This window comes from Sardina pilchardus, chromosome 12 (genome assembly GCF_963854185.1).
Source record: "Sardina pilchardus chromosome 12, fSarPil1.1, whole genome shotgun sequence".
In the NCBI taxonomy this organism is placed as follows: domain Eukaryota; kingdom Metazoa; phylum Chordata; class Actinopteri; order Clupeiformes; family Clupeidae; genus Sardina; species Sardina pilchardus.
The window spans coordinates 32,171,389-32,199,316 of record NC_085005.1 but is presented as its reverse complement, the minus strand read 5'-3'; the positions used below and the strand labels follow the sequence as shown (position 1 = coordinate 32,199,316).

At 48.2% G+C, this 27,928-nt stretch overlaps 2 protein-coding genes across 3 annotated transcripts in view; one reads left to right on the top strand and one right to left on the bottom strand.

Annotated features, from left to right (window-relative positions):
* lrfn5b (leucine rich repeat and fibronectin type III domain containing 5b) overlaps positions 1-9,749 on the top strand; it is a 34,743-nt gene extending 24,994 nt beyond the window's left edge. Inside the window, exon 4 of the mRNA XM_062551421.1 lies at positions 8,450-9,749. Coding sequence (XP_062407405.1) covers positions 8,450-9,572 — 1,123 coding nt within the window. The 3' untranslated portion in view covers positions 9,573-9,749. The remainder of the gene's footprint in view (positions 1-8,449) is intronic.
* A 6,938-nt stretch (positions 9,750-16,687) lies between these two features.
* On the bottom strand, positions 16,688-27,648 carry LOC134097597 (transcriptional repressor protein YY1-like). Of its 2 annotated transcripts, XM_062550514.1 has the most exons (6): positions 27,021-27,648; positions 23,344-23,506; positions 21,988-22,032; positions 19,787-19,847; positions 18,830-18,988; positions 16,688-18,331 (listed from the first exon to the last, which is right to left on the bottom strand). In XM_062550514.1, exons 1-6 carry the CDS (start codon positions 27,538-27,540, stop codon positions 18,149-18,151), a joined length of 1,131 nt encoding a protein of 376 aa, XP_062406498.1. In that variant the 5' UTR covers positions 27,541-27,648; the 3' UTR covers positions 16,688-18,148. The 2 variants fall into 2 exon arrangements, with proteins under 2 accessions (XP_062406498.1, XP_062406499.1); XM_062550515.1 differs by lacking the exon at positions 21,988-22,032 and having other exon boundaries at positions 27,021-27,647.
* Between the last annotated feature and the right edge of the window lie 280 nt (positions 27,649-27,928).

Below are 27,928 nucleotides of genomic sequence, written 5' to 3'. Positions count from 1 at the left end.
GTGTGTGTGTGTGTGCGTGCGTGCGTGCGTGTGTGTGTGTGTGTGTTCTGCTGCAGTCAGGAGTGTGAGTTGAGTTGGGCCGCTCGGCTGGCGCTGACTCATCCTGAGTGTTTGTAAACAGGAGGTCAGAGTTCTGACGGAGAGCCGTCGCTCTCACCGCTTCTTCTGCATGTGGAGGCGCAGCACTGCGCTGGGATCCCTCCGCACACTCACACACACACACACACATGCACACATACACACACTCAGCACTGCACTGGGATCCACACACACACTCAGCACTGCACTGGGATCCACACACACACACAGCACTGTACTGGGATCCCTCCGCACACTCACACACACACACACACACACACACTCAGCACTGCACTGGGATCCCTCCGCACACTCACACACACACACACACACACACACACACTCAGCACTGCACTGGGATCCCTCCGCACACTCACACACACACACACACACACACACACTCAGCACTGCACTGGGATCCCTCCGCTCACTCAGATCCCTCCCCACACTCAGCACTGTACTGGGTGCACTGCACTGTCATTCTGTAGATGGTAGCTACAGCAGAAGCTCCTGTTGGGTTCCTGAGGGTCGTTCTGTAGATGGTAGCTACAGCAGAAGCTCCTGTTGGGTTCCTGAGGGTCATTCTGTAGAATAGATGGTAGCTATAGCTACAGCAGAAGCTCCTGTTGGGTTCCTGAGGGTGATTCTGTAGACGGTAGCTACAGCAGAAGCTCCTGTTGGGTTCCTGAGGGTCGTTCTGTAGACGGTAGCTACAGCAGAAGCTCCTTGTTACGACCCCCTGTGCCCCAATCAGGCTCTGTGCAGTCAGTGCACGGGCAGTGCAGACCTGGTCGTCTTAATTACATATTGCACACACCTGATGAAGGTGTGGCTGCATATTTAAGGGGTTTCTACACACTTCCTGTTGGGCACTATCTTTCATTATGGGCACTGGGTGCCATTAAGGCATATTCTCTCACACTACTGATTTTCTCTTTAGGATATACTTTCTCTTTAGCATATACTCTTTAGCATATACTTTCTCTTTAGCATATACTTACTTACTTTCTTATTACTGACATAGGCATCGCACACATACACTTAACTTATCTTTCTTTCCCCTAGACATTTGACTACATATATTTATTATCTTTGACTACTTTAAATAAAATACTTTTCGGTTAACCTTAATTCTGTTGTCTGCCTCCATTTTATGTTATGGCTAGAGCCAGCCGTAACATATTTGGGGTTCTCGTCCGGAACAATAGTTTGTGAGATTGGACCTAGACTGCTCCCAGTAATCCAGGTGAGCACATTTCCGAAAATTCAATTGAGTTAATTATCAGACTCCGGTTATAGGTAGAGTGCTCCAGCTGGGCTCAGCCCTTCCAACGGTGCACTGTTTTTTGTTTTGTCTTTTCATATGTTTATTTAATTTTAGGGGTAATCCTGGTCGGGAATCTAGAGTTCCTGTTGGGGGCACGCTTCTCGCACAATTTGTTCATCATAATTGTGACGAGGTTCACGCGTTAATCAGTCGCCCCGAGGCCGGCAGGCTCCTGAAGACTAGTCAGGTGGAGGTAGTTGGGAATGGTATTCAGGAAACCGGAGGACTGTTTAATAGCAAATTCAGCAAAATACTGGCGATTGGTCGACGGATTTTCACCTGGATTAATGTGGAGTGCTCTTTGTCTGTGTGCGTGCTTTGGTAAGTTTGTCAGTTTTTTTTTTATATAGTCTTATCTAGTGCGGTAGCGTTCGTTTTGTGATTGGCTAATTGTTTGATGACTTGTGAATGGCAAGCACAAGTGATTGTCTGAGTGTGTTAGACTATCCTTAGTCATTGTATACCGGTAGCCTAAAGTTTTGTTAGGATACGAACGGTTACCTGTGTGTAGCTGCTTGCGAGAGTTCGTAAGCGAGATCTTCAGCCAGCGCTAGTGGGTGCCGGTGAAGTTCTGAATGACTTGTTTATGCGGCTTGCACGGGGCAAGTTGTCACGTCATTCTTTAGTAATTTGCTACACTCGTTGAGATAACAGTAGCCTAGTGAGGGTTGCATGATTACCAAGCGATTTCTGTATAGCATTTAGGATGTTCTGGGTTAAAGCAACTTTGGTTGAATTTGAGTAGGCCTACGTTTTTTGTTGTCGTGCCTATCTGCCATCATTGATTTGCTTGCAGTAATCCTCATAAGGGGAGTGTTTGTGTTGTGTGAGGAGCGATACATTTATGCCGTTTGTTTTTGATAGTTGCCTATTTCTGATCTGATTTTATATATTACCAGGAGGCTTGGTTTCCATTTTCGACGTAGCCTATTTTATAGGTCACGATAGCCTCTAGTGGTGCGCTTTGGTTGTTTGTCTTGTGCCGTATTTAATTACAACTTTCCTACTTTTTACAGTGGTCATGGCTACGTTTCTAGAGGAGTTTTTAACTAATCCTTCAGAAGAGTTGCTAGTAGGTTTGACCAAGGACCAGTTATGGCAGCTGTCTGAGCATTATGAATTAATAATAACTTCTCAGGAGAAACATATTAAAGAAACTTTATTTTTAGCCATTAAGAACCAGTTAACAACTAAAGGTGTGTTTGGCGCAAAACCTATTGAAACTATCCCTGGTGATATTGTAACAAAAGTGAGTGAGGAGAAACAAGCCATGGTTCTGCAACAAAAGCAGTTAGAGCTGGACCTTGAAAAACTTAGGGCTGACAGAGAGGTTCGAGCAATTAAGGAAAAGGAGATAGAGAAGGAGATTGAGTTTCGTAAGCTAGAGCAGCAAATCGAACTGGTGAGAATAGAGCGTGAAGAACGCGAACAAGAACGGAAGCTGGCACGTGAAGAACGTGAGCGCGAACGCGAACGTGAGCGTGAGCAAGAACGTGAACAGCGCGACTTCACGCTCAAGAAGTTAGAGCTCGAAATAGCTGGTAGAAGACCTGAGTCTCCTCTCCCTGCAGCACCTCATATTAACCCTATAGATCCAGCCCCAGAGTATGTTGTGCCAAAATTCGATGTGGCTCGTAATTTCCGACTCGTTCCACCCTTCGTAGAGAAGGACGTGGACAAATATTTCACCCACTTTGAAAAGGTTGCCATTACTATGAAGTGGCCTAAGGAGATGTGGCCTCTGCTTCTTCAAAGTGTGTTAACTGGGAAGGCACAAGATGTTTTTACTGCACTAAGCATTGAGCAGTGTAGCCAGTATGATGTTGTTAAAAGGACAATCTTGCATGCATATCAACTGGTCCCTGAAGCGTATAGACAACGTTTCAGGTATTTAAAGAAATCACATCAGGAGACTTATGTGGAGTTCTCTAGGAATAAAGAGAGAACCTTTGAAAGGTGGTGTGCATCTCAGGAGGCTGAGACACACGAAGACTTAACACAGCTAATCCTTTTAGAGGAGTTTAAAAATTGTCTTCCTCCAGCAATAGTGGTCTACCTGAATGAACAGAGGGTGCAAAAGTTGGAGACTGCGGCCGTCTTAGCTGATGAGTACCATCTCACACATAAGTCTTATGACTGGCGATGGAGTAATGACCGAGTTCAACAGAGCAACCTGCCAAGGAATAGACTTAGGCGTGGGTCTAGAGACTCAGACTCCCAATACTCCTCATCCTCTGCTTGTTCCAGTCGTGGCCCTGTCACTAGAGAGATCATTTGCTTTTATTGCAGGAAGGCTGGACATAAAGTGGCAGACTGTTCAGCACTTCTTAACAAGCATAAGGCAACCAAGTCTGTGGGATTGGCCGTGCCTGGTAGAGCTAATAATTGTGATCAGAATGAAGACTCCATTCACTCTGTTAGTGGTGTTTCATCTCCAGTATGTGAGAACAGTGTTCTGTTAGGCTATGCACCTTTCATCACAGACGGTGACGTGTCCCTATTGGGTCAGGAGTGCAGTGCGCCTATCCGCATCCTTCGAGATACAGGGGCAGCACAATCCATTTTACTAGCTGATGTTTTGCCCTTGTCTGACAAGACTGCAACAGGAGCTTGTGTTCTACTCCGAGGGATAGAGGGAGCCACTATTAAAGTACCATTACACCAGGTTTACTTATCTTCTGACATAGTCACTGGTAGTGTGGTGGTGGCCGTGTGGCCGAAGCTACTAGTGCCTGGTGTCTCATTTATTTTGGGAAATGATTTGGCTGGAGAGGTGGTAAGGAAAAGCTCTGCATTGTCTCTGCCTATTTTAGAGTCTGTACCTGAGATGGTGATAGACCATGAGATGGTGGAACCACCTGTGTGCGCAGACCCGTCTGCTGCTGAGCTAAATTCCAGCAAAGATCCAGCAGATGTCACTCAGCCTGCTACTGCTATGATCGAGTGCATGGAGCCGACTGGCTTGGCTGATTCATCTGTGGGTCTGGTTAAGGGTGTGTGTTCTGTATTTGACTGTTCTGTTCTGCTTGTTGATGAGCCTAAAGCAGGAAGTGTCCTTGCTGTACCAGCAGAATGTGTGGAGCTTGAGAGCTCTAAGTTGTGTTCGGAAGTGTCCGATAGTAGTTTCTCCAATGGTGTTCTGTCTAATGTTGGCTTTGCGGAGCCTCACCTCTCCCTTTCCCTTGTTGACCCTGATTACATCTTCACAGAATATGGTGGTGTTAGTGGGATGGTACCGCCCATTAAAGATGCCAGCCATGTCTCTGCTACCAAACGGGGACTGGTGAGTACCTGTGATTCAGTTGGGCTTGTTTGCAACAGGGGTAGCTCCCCATGTATGCTGCTCAATAGCACAGGATGTGTACATTATAGATACACCAATGCAGTTGTAGACTGCACCACACTGTTGGCCATTGGTGGTCATTGTGATCACTCTGCCCATCGAGTGATCTCACAGAGCGTGGTTAGAGAACCATGGCCTGATTCTTTTGGAAGGGAGGTGTTTATCACTTCATACTCTGATCATTTTCAATGTGACCATCTTTGTTGTTTCTTTGTGCTCATTGTTCTAGCTTTTATTCCACGGCTAGTTCACCATGTGGGATGGGATATTTGTGGGATTTGTAGTTATCTTCTATTTATTTGATCTTTGTATTTTTCATGTCTCTCCCTTTTCTCTATGTCCTAGGGCCCAGGATGTGGGGATCTTGAAGCGGGGTTGACTAGTTGGGATCACAGGATGTCTTTGTTTATGTTCTGTATCAGGTTTCCTATTGGGAACCTTCTTTTTGGAAGGGAGGTGTTACGACCCCCTGTGCCCCAATCAGGCTCTGTGCAGTCAGTGCACGGGCAGTGCAGACCTGGTCGTCTTAATTACATATTGCACACACCTGATGAAGGTGTGGCTGCATATTTAAGGGGTTTCTACACACTTCCTGTTGGGCACTATCTTTCATTATGGGCACTGGGTGCCATTAAGGCATATTCTCTCACACTACTGATTTTCTCTTTAGGATATACTTTCTCTTTAGCATATACTCTTTAGCATATACTTTCTCTTTAGCATATACTTACTTACTTTCTTATTACTGACATAGGCATCGCACACATACACTTAACTTATCTTTCTTTCCCCTAGACATTTGACTACATATATTTATTATCTTTGACTACTTTAAATAAAATACTTTTCGGTTAACCTTAATTCTGTTGTCTGCCTCCATTTTATGTTATGGCTAGAGCCAGCCGTAACACTCCTGTTGGGTTCCTGAGGGTCATTCTGTAGAATAGATGGTAGCTATAGCTACAGCAGAAGCTCCTGTTGGGTTCCTGAGGGTGATTCTGTAGATGGTAGCTACAGCAGAAGCTCCTGAGTTCTTCAGAACACTGCGGCTCTGTCCCTTTAGATGAAAGAGTAAATAAAACATGTTGGCTGTGATGAGCGGAGAGTCTTTTCATCTGTGCAAACATGAGAGTGATGTTGTTGGGCTTCGCCTGTGATGTTGCTGTAAAGGGAACAACATCGCACCCCCGGTAAGCTCTCTGCATGCCGCCTGGGTGAGTGTGTGTGTGTTTGCACACGCCGATCCACAGAAGCATCTGTGTAAACAACAGACACTTAGGAGACCCAGGCAGCATGGTGCGCTGTCGGTGCAGGAAACAGCCACTCTGTACATCCAGATGTGCCCTCCGTAGGCGACGAAGAGGGGTGGGGAGGAGGTGCCAACTCTCACCATGTAGAAGGAGAGGGGTGGGGAGGAGGTGCCAACTCTCACCGTGTAGAAGGAGAGGGGTGGGGAGGAGGTGCCAACTCTCACCGTGTAGAAGGAGAGGGGTGGGGAGGAGGTGCCAACTCTCACCGTGTAGAAGGAGAGGGGTGGGGAGGAGGTGCCAACTCTCTCCGTATAGAAGGAGAGGGGTGGGGAGGAGGTGCCAACTCTCACCGTGTAGAAGGAGAGGGGTGGGGAGGAGGTGCCAACTCTCACCGTGTGGAAGGAGAGGGGTGGGGAGGAGATACCAACTCTCACCGTGTAGAAGGAGAGGGGTGGGGAGGAGGTGCCAACTCTCACCGTGTGGAAGGAGAGGGGTGGGGAGGAGATACCAACTCTCACCGTGTAGAAGGAGAGGGGTGGGGAGGAGGTGCCAACTCTCACCGTGTAGTAGGAGAGGGGTGAGGAGGAGGTGCCAACTCTCACCGTGTAGAAGGAGAGGGGTGGGGAGGAGGTGCCAACTCTCACCGTGTAGAAGGAGAGGGGTGGGGAGGAGGTGCCAACTCTCTCCGTGTAGAATAGAATAGAATAGAATATATACTTTTTTGATCCCGTGAGGGAAATTCAGTTCTCTGCATTTAACCCAATTTAACCGAATTAGTGAACACACAGCACACAGTGAACACACAGTGAGGTGAATCACACAACCCAGAGCAGTGAGCTGCCTGCCCAACCAGCGGCGCTCGGGGAGCAGTGAGGGGTTAGGTGCCTTGCTCAAGGGCACTTCAGCCGTGGTGGACTGGTCGGGGGTCGAACCGGCAACCCTCCGGTTACAAGCCCGATGCGCTAACCAGTACACCACGGCTAGAAGGAGAGGGAGAGGGGTGGGGAGGAGGTGCCAACTCTCACCGTGTAGAAGGAGAGGGGTGGGGAGGATGAAAACTGGGGCTTTGGCAAGACTGAGCACGGCCTTGAGCTCAGCGATGGTCCTGGCGTTTGTCCAGCCGTATTGAGGGTGAGGGTGGTGTGACCTGTAAGCAACACTCCCTTCTCAAGCGTCTATTTGTGGCCATGAACATCAGTGGCGTGGGATGGGATATTGTCTCTGTGTGTGTGTGTGTGTGTGTGTGTGTGTGTGTGTATTTCTGCTCATCTTTCTGCACTTCTAAATGCATGTTTGTGTGTGGAGGAGTATTTATTTCTGCAGGAAGTGTGTGTGTGTGTGTGTGTGTGTGTGTGTGTATGTGTGTAACACTTTGTGGATTTCTACTCATTTTTCTGTCCTTCTGAATGCATGTTTGTGTGTGGAGGAGTATTTATTTCTGCAGGAAGTGTGTGTGTGTGTGTGTGTGGTGAGCTGAGTGAAATATCTGTATTGCCTTTGAACAGAATGAGAGTGAAAAGCAAAGTGAAAGCATTGCACTTGAACCTCGTAGGATACTATAGAATATGTGGGGGTAGGACCATACAGAGCACAGGCATAAAACCTGTGTGTGTGTGTGTGTGTGTGTGTGTGTGTGTGTGTGTGTGTGTGTGTGTGTGTGTGTGTGTGTGTGTGTGTGTGTGTGTGTGTGTGTGTGTGTGTGTGTGTGTGTGTGTGTGTGTGTGTGTGTGTGTGTGTGTGTGTGTGTGTGTGTGTGTGTGTGTGTGTGTGTGTGTGTGTGTGTGTGTGTGTGTAGTTTCTTGGTGTTTTAAGCTCCAAAAGTTGTCTTCAAGGCAGTGCTGGCTGGAAGGCAGTAGGGTTAGAGCTCAGTTAGGTGCCTCTTAGTCAATGCTGTTAGCGCTGCCTAGATCACGACACTAGGGGCTTAAAACACCAGTGAGCGAGCGTGTGAGTGTGTGTGTGTACGTGTGTGTGTGTGTGTGTGTGTGTATAGTTTCTTGGTGTTTCAAGGTCCAAACGCTGTCTTCAAGGCAGTGCTGGCTGGAAGGCAGTAGGGTTAGGGCTCAGTTAGGTGCCTCTTAGTCAATGCTGTTAGCGCTGCCTACTGTAGATCACGACATTGGGGGCTTAAAACACCACTGAGCGAGTGAGCGTGAGTGTGTGTGTGTACATGTGTGTGTGTGTGTGTACGTGTGTACATCGTATTGATCCGCCCCTCTCTCTCTCTCTCCTCAGGATGATCCCTCCCACCAGTAAGCACATCCTGGTGTGTGTACGTGTGTGTGTGTGTGTGTACATGTGTGTGTGTACATCGTATTGATCTGCCCCCTCTCTCTCTCTCCTCAGGATGATCCCTCCCACCAGTAAGCACATCCTGGTGTGTGTACGTGTGTGTGTGTGTGTGTGTGTACATCGTATTGATCCGCCCCCTCTCTCTCTCTCTCTCGTCAGGATGATCCCTCCCACCAGTAAGCACATCCTGGTGAACAACTTGGCTGCGGGCACGGCGTACGACCTGTGCGTGCTGGCCATCTACGACGACGCGGTGACCGCGCTGACCGCCACGCGCGTGCTGGGCTGCGTCCACTTCGCCACCGACCCGCAGCACCTGCGCTGCCACTTCATGCAGTCGCAGTTCCTGGGCGGCACCATCGTGGTGATCATCGGCGGCGTGATCGTGGCGTCCGTGCTGTCCTTCATCGTCTTCCTCATCGTGCGCTACCGCGTCTGCCAGCAGCCCGGCGAGGACAAGGCGCTGGAGATGGGCGACCTGCGCGACCTCCGCGACCTCCGCGACCTCCGCGACCTCCGCTCGCCCTCGCGCCACGAGCAGCTGGGCTGCGCCCTCATCAAGTCCGTCTCCAAGCAGATGCTGGGGCAGGACCGCGACGGAAAGTGCCGGAAGGTTTCCCCGCAGCCGGAACCGGCCACCGCCACCTTGCCCGCGCTGACCGCCGCCACCGTCGTCCCTCCGCGCCGTCCCTCCAAGCCGCCGCTGCCCGACTGCACGGTCACCTCGTCCGCCGCCAGCCACAGCTGGCACCCGGCGTCTCCGAGCCCCGCGCGTGCCCATCGCGGCCCCGCCCCCAAGCCCACGCCGTCCTCCTCTTCCTCATCCTCCTCTTCCTCCGCCACCACCGCCGGCGTGCGTCAGCCGGACGTCCAGCTGGACGTGGAGCTGGACAACAGCAACAGGAACAACTCTGCGGGGCTGCGCCCGCTGCCGCTCTCGCTCGCTCACCCCTCCCGCCCGGCGCTGCGGCTCTGCTCCACCATGGTGCGCGTGCCCCGGCGTCCACACGAGGCGCTGCTGAGCTACCAGACGCTGCCGGCGGGCTGCGTGCGCATCAGCCGCAGACACTCCCTGAACGTGGACGCCTGCCGCGCCGGCCTGGGCGGCAGCCCTCGCTACGTCACGCTGCCGCACTCGCCCCAGCCACCAGGGGGCAGCCTGCGCTCCAAGAGGAGCCTGTCCATGAGCGGGGACCTGCCCCACATCAACAGCACGGAGCAGCTGCTGGGGGCCAGGGACGGCCTCTCCAAATCGGAGTGGCTGCTGGAAAGTACTCTATGATGGAGGACGCTGCCGCCCCCTCCCCCGCGCTCCGCCCCCCCCTCCTCGTTTCGCCCGTAGGGGTCGTTTGTTTGGTTGGTTGGTTGTTTTTTTTTTCGTGGAGGATTTGGACGTGATACTTCCGTGGCGGCTCAAGCACATGAGGTGGAGGTTCTGAACGCAGGTTCTTGCCCCCCCCCCCCCCCCCCCCTCAGACTCTGGTACCCCCAATCATGACCTGCGTCAGCTGCAGTGAGAGCCTCCAGAACTACAGGTGTGCGTACCTGTCCAGAACTACAGGTGTGCATATCTCACCAGAACTACAGGTGTGCGTACCTGACCAGAACTACAGGTGTGCGTACCTGTCCAGAACTACAGGTGTGCAGACCTGACCTTACGGACCAGCCTGCTCCCAATGGAGTCCGATGGAGGCATCAAAGGAACACGATTAAGGATTTTTAAAAGGAAAAGAAAAAAAAAAGCACACAATATCAATGACGATTCTTTCCTTTATAATATTGGAAGAAATTGTATTAATACGCATCAATTTGTATGAAGACATACTCCATTTTCCTGTACAAATATGTTTAAACCGTGTAAAGCACACAAAAAAAATCTCCATTTGTGTTGATGCTGTATTGCAGTAATTGCATTAGCCCACATTACGTGCTCATGTGTATCATGTCAAACTAGGTTTCCGTTTTGGAGAGCAGATATAGGCCTATCACAAGTGGATGACGACGGATAGTTTACTACCAGGCACAAAATTGTCAAAACACAAACACAGCTCTTTCAAGGTTTACTCCACATCAATAAACCTGACATATTTGACAGTATAATCAATGTGATTTCATTTGGGTCCCAACGGCCAATGGCTTTTGTATAACAACAAGTATACCAGGAGATAAATGTCATTTTGTAAGCTAAGTGTCATTTTATTATAGGGATTTTTATGATAACCGTCTGTTGTTTGGACACATAACCAGCCAACTAGAAACAGACTACATGCGGTCAAACTAGGACTGGGAAGGATGACATCATTTGCTGATCCTATGTGTAATTTATACCAGCATACAATAAAGTTACCATAAAAAGCAACAAATGATGTTCATTCTTTTCTTTTGGTGTATAACACTGCGGCTGTCCTCTTTCGTGCTCATAAATGATGCAGGATGCTAACGCTGCCTACCATAACACCCCCCCACCCCTCCGGAAATAGACACGAGGATAACAAACCATTACCAATTAGCCTACCAGAGACCCTGCCAGAACACTTCTATTTGAAAATGCTCCTTTTAGAAATCTTATAAGGACGATTTTTGTGGCCTACACCTCTCTTGTGTGTCTGCTTCCATTACAAGAAAATAATGTTGAATATCTTCTGAAAAAAGCCTGCGGCATCGTGAAGGTTTACGCGGTAATTATTTTTAGAAGTGTTAATCCTTGTTTCCCGCGGAGACATCGCGCAGAGGCGAAGCGAAGCGGAGCGGCGCGAGACTGGGGCGGGAAGGGGTCCGTGCGCGTGCCCGCGCTCTGCTCTGCTCGGTTTCCTCCGCCGGTTCAAAGGAAAGCAGCGCTCGCTCGGGCGATGAAAGAGGCCACTGAAGTCGCGGGAGACTCCTTCCTCCCCGCGATGCTGCTTACACAAGCTGCCCGTGAACACAAGAGACCGCAAGGACTTATCGGCACGGCTCAGTGGCACAGCTGGAGAGGTTAGCCATCACACCGAGGAGATCACAGATAGGCCTACACTAAACACACACACACACACACACACACACGTCAGGTGTAACTGTCGAAAAGTCTTTCATTCATTGGCCTCTGTGACAAGGACGGCTCTCTGTTCGTGAGATATGCAGTCAGCATGAAAATGCAGTATTTAACAAGCGATCTAGCTAAAAGAGGCACCAGATCGCTGTGTGGATTAAAGATGTATTAATTTATGCATCTGTGGTTCTTCCTCCCTGCCTCATTAAATCCTAATACTTAAAAACTGTTTTGCCTGGTATGTGGCGGTCTTCTGGCGGGCGAAAGGGACCCATTAATAATGGATACGATATCCCAATGCACACAAACACACGACACTGTACAACACGTGAATCCAGTGGCTCCCAGAGCGTGGTGACTTGTTAGTCTACACCAATAGCCCTTTAATAAGCCATTTTGCTACTTAGGCTACTAATGGAGAAGGCCACAGACTTGATGGAATGAGTGCCTGATTAACATAACATATCCCCCGACGGGTTTCAAGCGTGGAATAAGGCTACTATTCAGTGGAAAGAAACAACAAATGCACAGGAATAAGAAATGATAAATGTTAATGTTGGTTTACCTTACCACACCGGGATGCTCAGGGTGTGTAGCCTACTTGGCTCACATCACGGTTGCGCATAACTATTTCGCGTGCTTTACACTGTCAATCAGCTGTCTTCAAACTACGTTTGTGCTGTAAGTCTATGGTGTCTGTTTGAAACAGAAATTGAGACATTATGCTATCTAAAGTTGCAGCTGCACTGTGTTTACGTCTCACTGGCAGACCCTCACCTGAGTAGGCTATTGCTCGTGGGAGCCTGCTGTCATTTTAGTCACTGCATCCACTTTGTTGTTACCATAAATAGTTTTCGGAGTGTTTCTCGTCTTGGGACTTCCTTACCTGACAGATCATAATTATAGCAAACAAAGGGAAAGGTTGCGTTTAAATTAATGCGGCTGCGTTTGAGCACCATATTTCGCCAATCTTTTTTCAATTAGATTAATGAATTATTCATAAGCAATACGAACTGCAGCGTGTTCATGTCTTTTCCATAATTGGGCCTAAAAGTGTCATTGCGACATCATGGGAATTGTGCCGCAAACTGTCTAAATATTCGATTGATCAATCCCCAACATGCAGCCTAGAAGAACGACCTGCCGCCTGAGACGTGCGCACAACAGTTCCGCTAGATGCATTATTAAAGGGGCCAAATGGCTGTGCAGCTAGCTATACTTTAATATTATATGTGATTAGACGGCTCTTTCTGAGAAACCGCAGTCTAGAAAGCATCAAGGATGACAAACAAAATCTCGGAGCCTACGGCTTGCTCTTGCAAACGCACAGAGGTAAACATGACGAGCCAGCAGGGAACTTCGCACATTTCACAAATTTGAACAGGCGCTGCTGCATACAATTAATGCAAGTTATTTGAAACCCACTCACTCTTCAATTATAAACAACTTTCATAATGTGTCACAAAAAAACCCCGTCTATTGTGTTCATGGAGTGTCGTGAAAGTAAGCCATCAAAGGCAGTAGACACCTTTCTCTTGGCCTTTCTATTTCTTACTGCATTAGGGGTTTTATTTAAGCCTATAGGTAACCATTGCTAGGGCCATTATTATCTCACACTCTGCTAGGTTTTATATTATCCAGTCATAACGACATTAGGTGAACTTCTAAAGCACTGTTCAAACTATCACAGTAGGCTATAGGCCTACGAGCTAGGCCAGGGTTAGCCTTCTATCTGAACTCCTGCGTTCGGGCTCCACTCAGTTCATTTGATGTTCTCTGATCAAGCCGGCGACACAATTTCTGTGAAATCCAATAGAAACCATAGGCCGGTGTCGGCGTGTAGCTATCAATCACGCCATTCATGATTTGCAATAGGCTACTGAGTTATGGGACTAATATTATGACACGACACAGCTGCCTAAATGGAAATGCTGATATGCAAATGTTAATGATAGCCTAACCTTTTCTGATGTCAATGCGATTTGACAGTTAGAGCGTTTAAACGGCGTAAGAGGACACACAATCATCTTTTCATCAGAGTACCTAATCAATCATCGCCGTGCTGCATTTTCGTCTGTCTCGCTCGCATCGCCTTCGCGGGATCCACGCTCGCAAGCCCTCGTCTCTCGGTTACCTTGGTAACATATTTCTGCATGAAAATAGCATCGGTTATGTGATCTACGCTCTCTGCTTGCGACTGCATCGGAAACGGACAAAAAACCGACTGTTACTGTCACCGACTGTTACGCACAAAACGAATACAATCTCACGCCCACCTAGCAAACATGCATTTGAAGGAAAAAGAGTGAATCGCCATGAGGCGTTCGACATTAGTTGGCACTAAAATAAACTGCCCTCCTACAAGCAGTCCTAACACAAACACATTTTCGCGTCTGATAGGCCTAACGAGACACAACATAACAAGAGACCCCCCAGCCTTGATCACTGCGAGCCAGGGGTAACAGGGCTAAAGTCTTCGGGCTATAGGATGCCGTGAGAGGCGCGATCGGTTGGCAAATGAAGAGGCTTCATAAATAAGGCCATTAAATGCAGCAGGTGCAGTAAGTCTGACCGACACCACATGCATAACAAGTACCGCACCCTCGCCCCGCTGGCTTTGTCAGTAGAAACAACCAATTGGCTGAATAAATTATCCATAAAGCAGCAGCTAATGCGCGACCACCCGAGCGCACTCCCGGTACCAAGTCCGTTCGGGCCCGTGCTGCAAGCACAGGCGCGTGTTTAGCGCGCGCGCGCGCGCACACACACACACACACACACACACACACACACACACACACACACACACACACACACACACACACACACACACACACACACACACACACACACACACACACACACACACACACACACACACACACACACTCACACACACACACACACACACACACACACAGAGAGAGAGAGAGAGAGTTAACACAATTGGACTTTTGCCTCGCAGGAATTGTCGTTGTATTTATAATTCTACGCAGACGTTATGAACAATGTTGACATACTTTTCCGAATGCATTAAACATTGGCGGGCTTGGGCCTCCCCGAATAAACACACTGTAGCCTATATAGTCTATCAGAGGGAGAAATATTTAAGGGCGCCATTTATTCTGCATGAGCTCCCCCTCCCCAACACACACACACACACACACACACACACACACACACACCTATCTACACTATCCAACCTCAGTCATGCGTGTGTGTGTGTGTGTGTGTGTGTGTGTGTGTGTGTGTGTGTGAGAGAGAGAGAGGTCTATTTGTTATTCATGCTCATCTAAGAGAATACTCAGATGAAACAAATGTGCAGAGGCACGGGCATGCATGAAGACACGACTCTGCCTCGTGCTGTTGGGGGCAGATCTGAGCGTCTCCAGAGCTAGCCTACAGTAACTCATAAACTGCACTCGTGTTAAACCGAGCATCCGCAACAGCTTTCCGATCAATCTAGGCTACACTGGGCTGAATGTTTGGCAGTTGACATTCTCCAGAAGGGTTGTTCACACAGCGTGTTCTTGATCACAGGCCATCATTTGTGATTAAGTGTATAGTGACAAGTGAAAACAACCCACCTGGCGCGTAAGCCGTCATGATGCAGATGCAGGATATTACACAAACCACGCACACACTAGCCTACACCAGGCTTGGCACGCTTAATTCGTTTCGACAGATATGAGGACAATTTCGTACCGCACCTCAAGTGGAAACAGCTACGGAAGGAACACCTTTTGCTGTGCGCATGAGTCACAGCTCCTGGTGAAGAGACAGCAGGCTCAGCGACGTGTGCAGCAGCGGGTGTGTTAAAGCAGGCCATGTGTGTGTGCTGCATCGGAGCCGCTCGTGCTGCGGGTTGGGCCACGGCGCAGGCGAGCCGAGGCAACTGCGTAGGGATTCAGCACCCCGGACAGCTCCCTCTATTCCAGCCGCATAGGAGGGCAGGCAGCGGGCCTTTCACTGGAGCAGCTCACCATTTAGTCTCCCCTCGCTTGGGACTACGGTGAAATCAAACGGCCCATTTATAATGGCATATTATGTGTGAGGATAATGACTTCTGGTGGGTGCAGCCAGAGAGAGGAGCCACAACGAGTCCTACGCATAGTGAGGTCTCTCTGGGCCGGGTGTCCCAGACATAGTTAACTAGGCTATGACTTCAAAGCTAGAACAACTCCATTAGAATTGTCTGGCCTGCAAGATTTGTTTTTCCATAGAGCCCCCGAGCTCTGACCATAAAGTGAGTAGCATCACCGAGCTTAGCTTGATGTCAAGCATGCTTTTACAACATTTCACCGCTAGAGGGCAGTAAAGTCGCCGAATCGTCTGTTCCAGCAAGAGTGTCAGCTTGAGCTGGATCAACGTCACAGCAGAGGCAGGCATTACCGCTGTAGGTGCTCTACGGTCTTGGGGTGGCTCTCAAACACTCTGCTCGATCCTCGAGGGGCGTTCCCACTGATCTATAGCGAACACTGGCTAGACTATCCCATTGTTGCCGCCCCATCATTCTCCATCTAGATCAGTGAGGACGAGGATCGAGGAAGGAGGGGAGGGTGTATAAAAGCCCAAATGAGAGGCACCCTATGTGGCTGGTGTGATTGGAACTCGGCTGTTCCAAGTGTGAAGTTTCACTCAAATGGGCTTTCAATGTAAGAGTCCGTCTCTGCTCTCACGGATCATCAAGGAGGCCAACAGCACTGACACATTAATGATTTGTAGTCTAGCAGGATGCCCTTCATTCGGTCTCTTTCTGTCATGCACACACAGATGTTGTGTGTGTGTTCCTCACACAAACACACTAAACAGCGCACAGCCGTGGCAGAGATGCCAATCAGGATGTGAAGTCGTCGCGGCAGCAGCCGTCCACACAGTCACAGGAAGTGCAGCGTGTGGTCACAGGAAGTGCAGCGTGTGGTCACAGGAAGTGCAGCGTGTGGTCACAGGAAGTGCAGCGTGTGGTCACGGCTGGCTGCAGAGTGGTCAGCCCCACTGTGCTTACTCCAGATGCTCACCACACACACACACACACACACACACACACTCTCTTACCACCAAACACACATACACACACACACACGTTGGCAGGATACAGACGGCACAAAGACGGATGCCTCTTGCTTGTCCCTGCAACATTGTGTCAGACATACCTGATTCCCCACGACGTGCTTGGAGACACAAGGCAGCGTCTTCAGCGGACAGCTGTCTGGATGGCCTGTCATCTGCAGCGTGTCGCGGCTCAGAGGAACGGGACGGGACGGGAGTGCCGGTCTAGTCACACAGCACTGTCACATCAGAGGACATCTTGCCGTAACCCCCCCCCCCCGCCCCCATGACAGGCTACAGATGTTGCGCGCACACAAGGCTAAAACAGTAGGGACCGTGTCTTGTTTAATTGTAGTCACTGAAGTACATGGGTGTGTCAGTAAAGTATTAACAAAGAAGGGTTCATGGTCGATGCCTTTACAATACATTCTAACAAAGAAAGAGGAAAAAACAACATATTTTTCTTAAGGTCTGTCATTCAACTGATGGACTGAAGTGAACTAGCATGGGTATATCCAGACACCCCCCCCCCACGTGAAAAACATACCATGACAAACAAACAAACAAACAAACAAAAAGCAATTCATGACTTGAGCAGAAGGGTCTTGGGGCAGTTACACACAGTCTAACACAGTGGGCTACATGATCAGCACCAATCACTCTGTACAGCTCCACCACACACACACACACACACACACACACACACACACACACACACACACACACACACACACACACACACACACACACACACACACACACACACACACACACACACACACACACACACACACACGAAGGAGGCATGAGAAAAGTGAAACTACACATGAAGTAAGGACTCTTCTGAAGCTCGTCTCATCTCGTCTCGTCTTGTCTCGGGTACGTCTGAAGGGGTCGTCGGAGCGCTGGAGAGCGTTCTGAGGGACACACACATGGTGACCTTGGAGACACACACATGGTGATCTTGGGGACACACACATGGTGACCTTGGGGACACACCCTAAGCTAGTGTCTGGGGAGAGGAGGCAGCGTACAATATGCACACTGGAGAAGCGACGGGGCAGTCGCTCAGTTAAAGGCCTGCACCGCCTACACAGAGGAAGCAGAGGACAGGAGGGCAAACAAAACAAAACAATGAAATCAAAACAAACCACAAACCAGTGGGAGTGAAGAGACGTGTGTGTGTGTGTGTGTGTGTGTGTGTGTGTGTGTGTGTGTGTGTGTGTGTGTGTGTGTGTGTGTGGCCTGAGCACTGTAACAGTCCTGGTTCTGTCCTCCTGCTCAGGAAGGGAGGAAGGAGACAAGAACGCTCAGATCGACGACAAATGTCCACGAGTTCCATACAGCAAGGGCGGGGCGGGGCGGGGGGGGGGGGGGTCAGAGGTCGTTTCCATAGTGCCCAGACCCCTGACAGCACGCCAGTCTGTTGGGGGGTGTAGAAGGAAGGGGCTTCAGAGGAGGGAGAATGCAGAAGACTTGAACTTTTCTCTTTTTTGTGTTTTCCTTTTGCCCACTTTTGTATAAGTTATCAAAATGTCTACAGGTTCATAGGGGCGAGTTTTAAGACGTCCTTGAGCCACTACTACCAGGACGGTAGGGGTGGGGTGGAGAGAGAGGAAACCACATGGAAGGAAGGGGAGAGAGAGAGAGAGGGAGAGAAAGGAAGAAAAAAAGAAAGAGAGATAGAGGGCGAGAGAGAGAGAGATGGAGAGAAAGAGATAGCAAGAGAGGAGAGAGAAGAGAGGGAGAGAGAAGACAGAAGAGGGAGGAGAGGAGCAGGCTCATTGGTTATTTTTGGCTTTGGCGTGTGTGAGGATGTGGGACTTGAGGTTGGTGGACTGGGCGAACTTCTTGTTGCAGCCGTCGAAGGGGCAGACGTAGGGCCGGTCCCCCGTGTGTATGCGCACGTGCGTCCGCAGGTTAAAGTCCAGAGAGAAGCGCTTCCCACAGCCCTCAAACGTGCACTGCAGCCCAGCCAGCACCCCACAAGAGATGGAGGGAGAGAGGGAGGGAGAGAGGGAGGGAGGGGGGGAGGGAGGGAGAGGGGGAGAGAGAGAAAACAAAATTACATTCTAAAATATATAATGCATGCAACTCTTGACTACGATCTGATGGTTATTGGCATCAAAATAGAAGTGCGTTGAGCTCCCACTCAAACCAACAGGATCTTCAGCACACGCCGTGCTGTCACTGTCATGGCTGAAGATGGAGACATCCTCCTCCTCCTCCAGCATTAGCTCACACACATGATGCAACGCATCAGACACTCCACACCTGACGTGGGCAACATAGTCTGTCTCTCTTGCACACACACACACACACACACACACACACACACACAGACAGACAGACAGACAGACAGACAGACAGACAGACAGACAGACAGACAGACACCTAGTCTCTGTCTCTCTTGCAGACGTCTGCGCACACACACACACACACAGACACAGACACACACGCACCTGGAAAGGTTTCTCCCCGGTGTGTACCAGCTGGTGTCTCTTGAGTTTGGAGCTCTCCACAAAGGCCTTGCCGCACTCCGCGCACACGTGCACACGAGGGCCGTGGGTGTGCAGGTGCTTCCGCATCGCCGAATTATCCCGGAACATCTTCGTACAGCCCTGGGAGGAGGGGAAGCATTTGGAGGTTACACTCAAACCCATGAAAAACAGCACAGGGGAGGTTAGGAAGTTACACCAATCAGGGTGGAGGGGAAGGATTCGGAGGTTACACCCAAACCCATGAAAAACAGCAAGGGGGAGGTTAGGAAGTCAGTCTCTTCTCCCATTGGTGACTGTTCATAGTGGAGTATACTAAAGCATGTAATGACAGCACCAAATCACACACTATTAATTTACAGTACTAGTCATTAACTATTGGTTAAAGGTCACTAGAGGTCACCTTAAGAGTGCATGTGTGTGTGTGTGTAAGGTCACCAGAGGTGAAAGGTCACTTTCGCTGGTAGAGGTCGTTGTGTGTGTGTAAGGTCACCAGAGGTGAAAGGTCACTTTCGCTGGTAGAGGTCGTTGTGTGTGTGTAAGGTCACTAGAGGTGAAAGGTCACTAGAGGTTACCTTGTGAGGGCACGCTATCGTATTGGCAGTGTGTGTAAGTAGAGGTTACCTTGTGAGTGCATGTGAGTGTGTGAGTGTGTAAGGTCACTAGAGGTTACCTTGTGAGGGCATATGTGTGTGTAAGGTCACTAGAGGTGAAAGGTCACTGGAGGTTACCTTGTGAGGGCATGCTATCGTATTGGCAGTGTGTGTAAGTAGAGTTTACCTTGTGAGTGCATGTGTGTGTGTGTGTGTGTAAGGACACTAGAGGTGAAAGGTCACTAGAGGTTACCTTGTGAGGGCATGTGTGTGTGTAAGGTCACTAGAGGTGAAAGGTCACTAGAGGTGAAAGGTCACTGGAGGTTACCTTGTGAGGGCACGCTATTGTCCGCGGCGCGTCGTCCTCTTTGACCTTGCGTGGCTTCATCCTGCAACAACAGACGGGACATGAATGCTCACGCCCACATGGACACACCTCCGCGGTTGGGTCATAATGACCCAGGAAATTCCCTTAGGAAGAACTCTTTTCTCCAGGAACTTTTCACTCAGCATTCCCAAAGCAGAGGTCATCACAAGGGCAAAGAGCCCGGCGCAAAGTCTTGGCTTGTAGGGTCACCGCCTGACAACGGGTCACCGCCTGACGACGGGTTGGCTTGTAGGGTCACCGCCTGACGACGGGTTGGCTTGTAGGGTCACCGCCTGACGACGGGTTGGCTTGTAGGGTCACTGCCTGACGACGGGTTGGCTTGTAGGGTCACCGCCTGACGACGGGTTGGCTTGTAGGGTCACCGCCTGACGACGGGTTGGCTTGCGTTCAAATCCCAAACCTGCTGTTGCGAGTCTGCATCACTTGTGTAGAAAAGCTTCTGCTGAAGCATCCTGCAGCTGGTTGACCTTTGGCCTACAGGAGGAGGCCTAACCGGTCCTGAGGTCCAGGAACGACCTCTACCAGCATGGGAACGACCTCTACCAGCACGGGAACGATCTCTACCAGCATGGGAACGACCTCTACCAGCACGGGAACGAGCTCAGGGCGAGCCAACTTCCACACTACACTGGGGTTGACCTGCCCCACCCCACAACGCTGTGTTGCCCAAGACTGGCCTGGAGGTGCGATGTCCACTGCAGATCCACCTGTGAGTTCTGCGGGCGTCGACTGAGAACATGACTGCCACGACGGAAAACACACACCTGCTGCCACTCACGGTCTCCATAGCGACAGAGGAGCATGGCGCTCTGGCCTGTCGGTCGGCGCCCCCAGACTCCCACGCCACCGCGCAGCAGGGAAGAGACCGCGGCCGAGCGCACAACTCTCTAACGCAGTTACAGCAACAAATGAGTGCAATCCCAGGCTCATGAGCCCATAATAGCTCGTTTGGCTAAACACGGGCACGCAATACTGCCCAGTCCTCACAGCAACCACGGTGTCTCACCCGCACACACAGCAACAATGGAGCATTCTGCAGGAGCTACACTTCAACCAGCACCAGATCTACTACGCTTCCTATACAGTACACTCATATATACCACTCCATACTATCTATCTATCTATCCACTCCTATATACCACTTCTATACAGTACACTCCTATATACCACTCCATACTATCTATCTATCTATCTATCTATCTATCCACTCCTATATACCACTTATATACAGTACACTCCTATACACCACTCCATACTATCTATCTATCTATCTATCCACTCCTATATACCACTCCTATACAGTACACTCCTATATACCACTCCATACTATCTATCTACTTATCTATCCACTCCTATATACCACTCCTATATAGTACACTCCTATATACCACTCCATACTATCTATCTATCTATCTATCCACTTCTATACAGTACACTCCTATATACCACTCCATACTATCTATCTATCTATCTATCCACTTCTATACAGTACACTCCTATATACCACTCCATACTATCTATCTATCTATCTATCTATCTATCCACTTCTATACAGTACACTCCTATATACCACTCCATACTATCTATCTATCTATCTATCCACTTCTATACAGTACACTCCTATATACCACTCCATACTATCTATCTATCTATCTATCCACTTCTATACAGTACACTCCTATATACCACTCCATACTATCTATCTATCTATCTTTCTATCCACTCCTATATACACCACACTCCTACACGCCACACTCCAATGTACCACACCCCTCTACACCACAGTCCACATGATAACACCAGTGCCATGTGATGATACAAGTGACCCACCGATGCGTGCAACACTCTCCACACAAAGCTGGTGACGTATGGAAGGACAGTTCGTGGTCAATGTCGGTGTTTTAAACTGGCCAGCGAGTGCAAGAACCTGGTGAAAAGAACAAACTACTTTTGAAAGTCCTTTTTGTGAGCCCCGACTTCCCTCTTACAGTCCCATGTGTGAGCCTTGACTTCCCTTTTGTGAACCTTGTAAAGTGAGTGACCATCCACAGCGACTCACTCACTCTCTCACACACACACAAACACAGACGCAGACGCATACACACACACACACACACACACACACACACACACAAACTTACCAGCGTGGGTCTGACCTGTGGGGGCTGGTAACCTCATTGAAGGGACTAAGGACACAACACACACACACACACAAAGAAAAACACTAAGCTAATAATGTAAGGTTACTACACTAACCTTTAGTTTAAATTATTAAATTACAGCAACTGTCAAACCATATGAACTGGATGGATATTACTGAGCGTAGCCTGGTGTCAATTTTAGAGGGCATTATAGACTTCACCCTTTCCAGTAAGACGTCTTTAACGTCTGATGTATAGAACATGTGTGCTAAACAGGTACCTGTGAAGAGCACTTGAAGACTATCCATGTCCTTTCCATATCATCTGACCACCGGAGTACTACTGACCCCTTAAAGGGACACTTCACCGATTAGCCTCAAGCTTTGTATCTCTAGAAAACCAGTCATGTTTGTGAATGGTCGTGCATCGTTCCCTCAGTTTGCCTTGAGATGGGAGAAATACGGATTTCAATGTTGGACTTCCTGCTTTCATTGATGCAAAAATCATCATTTTACATCATTGAAAGCAGGAAGTCCTATTCATGGGTTTCATTGAAATCCGTATTTCTCCCATCTCAAGGCAAACTGAGGGAATGATGCATGACCATTCAAAAACATGACTGGTTTTCTAAAGATAAAGCTTAATGCTAATTGGTGAAGTGTCCCTTTAAAGCAGAAGGCTACACACTCCTCTTCAGTTTAGTATACAAACTATGCCATGAATGTTTAAAGGCCTGTTCACACCAAGAACGATAACGATAACGATAACTATAATCATAACGATAAAGGTGTCCACATCGGCCAACGATAACAAAAATTCTCTCCTCGTGTTAATGAATGAGATGGCTAGAATATTTTGGGTTATGATTGGCTGTTAGCTTTTTATCGTTCTCAAAATCGCTCTGAAAGTGATCAGCAACGATATCGTTCTTCATGTCATTGTCGTTGTAGTTTATGTGTGAACGTTGTCATTCATATTAACGAGAGCGATATTTATTTATAGTTATCGTTCTTGGTGTGAACGGCCCTTAAGTCAAGATACATAGGGCAACTTCTGAGCACCTGGTCACGTGACTGCAAAGCAACACTGCTGAAGAACTAGTGCATCATCTGTTTAAACTGTGCAGTGAGTTAGTTAGCAATCCTCACCCCAGAGTGGCCAGGCCTATTAGACGGCTATAGATATCAACAACTATTGATATCGTATTTGTGGGACTTAGATCTTTATTTTTGTGTGTGTGTGTGTGTGTGTGTGTGTGTGTGTGTGTGTGTTAAGACATTTAAGTTTATTAGTGTGACTATGAACATCTGCATAAGTGTGTGTGTTCGTGTGTGCACACTGCTGGTGCAATCTCACCTTGCAAACTCTGCTAGCTGTTTGGGGTCCGAGAGGTCGATCCCGGGAATTCCGCCCGGGGGCAGCTTCTTCCCGGTCATGTACTCCGAGTAGTCTGGAGGGGAATTCTCCCCAACGATCTGTTCCTCCACCACCGTCTCATGGTCTATGTCTTTTTTGTCATCTAACAACAACAACAGCGGGACACAAATGTCAAAACATGCAACAGCCACAAGCTAATAATAGGCTTCTAAACTAACATCACAAGAACAGCACTTAACCGGCGACCTTTACTAAGACTAGCCATCAGTCTTCACCCATTTGGACACTTCCTGGTCCATAATGGGATCAGTGTCTTCATGCTTGTACATTGTTTTTGGCAAGATTCGTTTAAATGCACCGTTTTGTAATAAGTCCAACATGTAGCAAGTGTATGCTACTCAAACTAAAACACATCATCGTATCTCACTATTATAGGCCTGCTTGCACTGCCACACACACAGCATGTTACCACTGCACTCCACAGACAGATCACACACAGCTGGCTAAGGACCTGATGGATCCACTGTTTTTTACATTACACCTAGGAGTCATAATTAAACTAGTATGTGAGGTCTAGCTGACCTTATCTAAACCCATTGTCCGCTCCTCTGCACTCCTCACATTACTGGTACTGGGTACCCTTGAACAGGGAGTCATTATTAAACTGATAAAAGCCATTTTTTACCCCATATCACATGAACAGGTATTTTTCCTTCTCACATGTATTTTTTCTATTTTTAAGTCATCAGATGAATGATTAACTAGACCACTCAATGGTGTTATTATATGTTGCCTGTTGCTTTTCACATGGAAGGTGTTTTCAAACATGATTTATGATTTTTTTTAAACAGTTCAATAAATCAACAGCTGCCGTTAAATGCTATTGTTATCAGCCATTCAGAGCCATTAGATAGTGATATTATACCGACTAATTAGATATTATTATACTGACTTAGATAGCAATTTTATACGGACTAATCATGTTATATTTAATTACATAAAACGTATAAAACATATTCCACGTAATGTATTATTATTGACTGATATGTATACATAAGCCTTCACTTCCTCTTGCTTCTTTCTGGATGGACAGCGCAATTACAGAACACTGTGCCAAATATGGCTGAACAGAGTAGACCCAAGACAAAACACCATGTTGCTTCCACAAAAGCGAACGCTGAACTTGGGTGAATGTTTTCTCACAGCGCTGAGTCCCAACTCTGAAGCCAGCTGGCTGCACACCAGAGCCAAAGTGAGTCTGACGCGCAGGCACCGCTCACCGCCTCTCCACTGTCCTGTGATTCCCACGGCTGTCGGCGCACACATGACCTGAGCCGTAACTGGCATGGCTGTGCTGTGGTGGTGGTGAGGAGCAGCGCTGGGAACTGACGGGGCGTGTTTACCGGAGTGCACTGCGCTCATGGAGACGCCAGTGTGTACCGAGCATCTACTTCTCATCTGAGAGTCCTCCGAGGGGCCGCACCTGCCACACTGCCAAGTCAAGTCAAGGCCATTTTTATTTCTGTTGTGCTTTTACAGACAGCTAAGCCACACCAAAGTGCTTTACAATAAAGTGCTTCAGCGCAATAAACAAAGGAATGACCTACTGCATGAACTACTGCATTTAGTGATTCCTATACTCTACAGTACACAGTAGTGACTTCCTTCTGCAGCAGGACTGTGCACCTCTGAGATACAGAATGGGAAGGCCGTTCTGTTTTCCGACCAGCACAACCACAACATGGACCCTGTCCTTCCGTATTGCACAGGAATAGCATTTCACAACACAAGTTCAGTAGGCCTACTTCTCTGTGTTATGTACAAGCCTTCCCTTTTGCAATTGACATCAGAATCAGCTTTATTGGCCAGGTCTGCGTAATTAAAAAGGAATTTGACTTAGGTCAATTTCTCTTATTTTATTATTATATTATTATTACTCTTATTTTTTGCTTATATTCTTATTAACTGTTGCGTGTGAGGTATAAAATGTTAGGAGTTATCCCTTCTGTCAATGACCGCGCAAGTTATCATCAATAAGTAGATCACTGTTCAGGATAAACTTTAAAAAAGACAAGGAATTACTCATATTCTTTATTTTCATTCTTTTGAACGTCATCATCACCATAAAGACGAGAAAGTTTACAGTGAAAAACAGAACAGAGTAATCCGCGGAAGTCACGATACAGTTAAAGCATGTCTGTTGTTTTGTTATGCTTTGGATTTAATACATAATGGACAAAGAATAATTTAAATCCGATAAAATCCAGGTTTAGTTAGTACCCTCCTGCAGTGCCCTGACACACCACTGGGGGTCGCCAATCCCCGTGAGAACCCCGAACGCACAGACTTTGAATTGGGAATAGAAACAATATTATGATAACAAACAAAGCGTGGCACAACATGACGTTTCAACAGTCGACTAGCCTATACACTGTGAGACAACCATAGATGGAGATAAATCTGTTTATTTATTGCACGATATTAAATGTTTATGTCGAGAGAGCTGCGGGTTTCAAGTCACGCTGGGAACTCTTCTTGCTGCTAGTGCTCAAGACGCCTTCCTATGAAATAGACACGCTCCCTGCTAACTGATGTAATCCTTACTGTGTGTAAACCCTCTTCAAAACGTCCCTGCGTTTACAATTACAACGCGAGCAGGTATAGTGTGAAGAGATTATGTCGCCTTGAAGTCACGCAAAGTAAGCATTCTTAACTAAAGCTACATTGCGTGCGGTCGCAGCAAGCCGCTAATATTCGGAGTTATCCGAGAACACTTCATGGCACGCTTCGCCGTAGCTAACCTAGGCTGTCCGTCTACTTGGGATGAACTGAAAACTTACATTGCAACGGTCTACCGCAATAATGCATAGGTAACGGATTCACGGTTTTACTGCTGGATAAAAACAACTAATTTCAATAAATTACCATCAATGAAATGAGTGTTTCCTAACTAGCCTGATGACTATCAAGTTGATGTGAAATAGCCAACAGCAACATAATTTTGCTAAACTTAAGTACAGGACAGAAAGTATTTTTAGCGATGCAAATAATGTTATGCTCTATCCAATTCTATACCCTCAGGCAACAGAGCTTACCATATTAGTGCAATACGATGCATTTAATTTGTAAGCAGCATCTTCTGGTATACATGTGCATTTTGAGTGTAACGTTAACTGTTACACTATTAGCTAGTACACTACCGCCGTTTTGGCATGCTGCTATCGGGCCATTTCTTGCTGAGGGTCCATGGTCTGCTAACGGTTAGCAAGCTAGCTAACTACTCGACTACGCAGTTGAGGCCTGCAACAATCTGCACCAGCAGCGCTCTTGCACTCCCACCCGCCGCCATCTTCGCTCGGCCGAACCATCGCCATTTTTTCGGGCCGCCATACTTGACTCGGGGAATATGGCGGCGCCCATCAACACCTAAAAACATGGCCTCCCGTCAAAACAAAAACAAATCATTCTTACAGCGAGCTCTTTCGTTCCTAAACACTTTGAAAACCACTCCAGACGCTTCTCACGCGGACTACTTTTGGAACAGCTCTGGCGCGGAAGGACAACGCCCTGCAAGGCCTTGCTTTGTAGGCTAGGAACACCACAAACAGAGACAGACAACCCATGGAAACACCATCAACAAGACAGAGCAAACTGACCTGATGCCCACATCGTAACAGAAAATTCTCCTTCCAGTGTCTTTATTTGGACTTGCTTCTGCTCCCATTTTCTTCCGGTAGCTTCTGCGGCGCTTAGATAGCTTTTTTTGCCCGCTCTCTTGCCACTACTGCCTCCCCCCTTCTTCATCCGCCCTATGGAGCTTTTCCCTGCAACAGTAACCAGAGTCTGACCGATATATTCCTCCTCGGCCCCAGGAGTGGGGACGGGAATAAGGATTTGATCCTCATATCCATCGTCTGCACGGAGGTCTGAGTCGTCCCCGCCGACAACCTCCTCTCGGGTCTGGACTAGGATCACTTCTTGGTGGTGATGGTCGTCTGAATCAAGCGGTTGCAGGGCGATCATAGGCTGGTGTTCGTCATCATCGTCTCCCCCGACCACTGTAGTCTCAATAGTCTCCACGGGAATCGTTTCTACTTCTATTTCGTGAAGTTCCACTATCTCCGCCGGCATCTCCGACCCATCCGTTTCTATGTACAGCGTTTCGCCGGATGCCATATTGAATTCCGCCAGCTTGCTGGATCAGACACACTGAGCGCTCTGCCCCAGATATACACACCCCCTTGCACTGTTAACCGTCCTCCCTCCTCGATAATACAAATAACTTCACTCGGTTCACACTCGGCAAACCACGCTGCACTACGCTCCAATTTCCAGTCTCGCGAGACTTCAACAATCATGTGAACACATAATTCACAGATAGGAGAATAACAACAAATATTTAATTCATATAATTGTAAACATCATTATAAATATAATAACCTTTCAAAATGTAGGCTACAATTCTGCCATGGCAAAAAAATATTGCAATAAATAACAGCTACACACACACACACACACACACACACACACACACACACACAGTATTCTTTACTTAATCATATGT

What these genes read in the sequence shown, in the direction of transcription:
- LOC134097597 (XM_062550514.1), bottom strand. Translation starts at nt 27,540, where the DNA reads ATGGCATCCGGCGAAACGCTGTACATAGAAACGGATGGGTCGGAGATG. An exon ending in CAATAGCGTGCCCTCACAAG is followed by an intron (nt 18,989 to 19,786) that starts GTAACCTCCAGT and finishes CCCTCCTCCCAG; the next exon opens with GGCTGTACGAAGATGTTCCG. An exon ending in CCGGGGAGAAACCTTTCCAG is followed by an intron (nt 18,332 to 18,829) that starts GTGCGTGTGTGT and finishes GCTGGGCTGCAG; the next exon opens with TGCACGTTTGAGGGCTGTGG.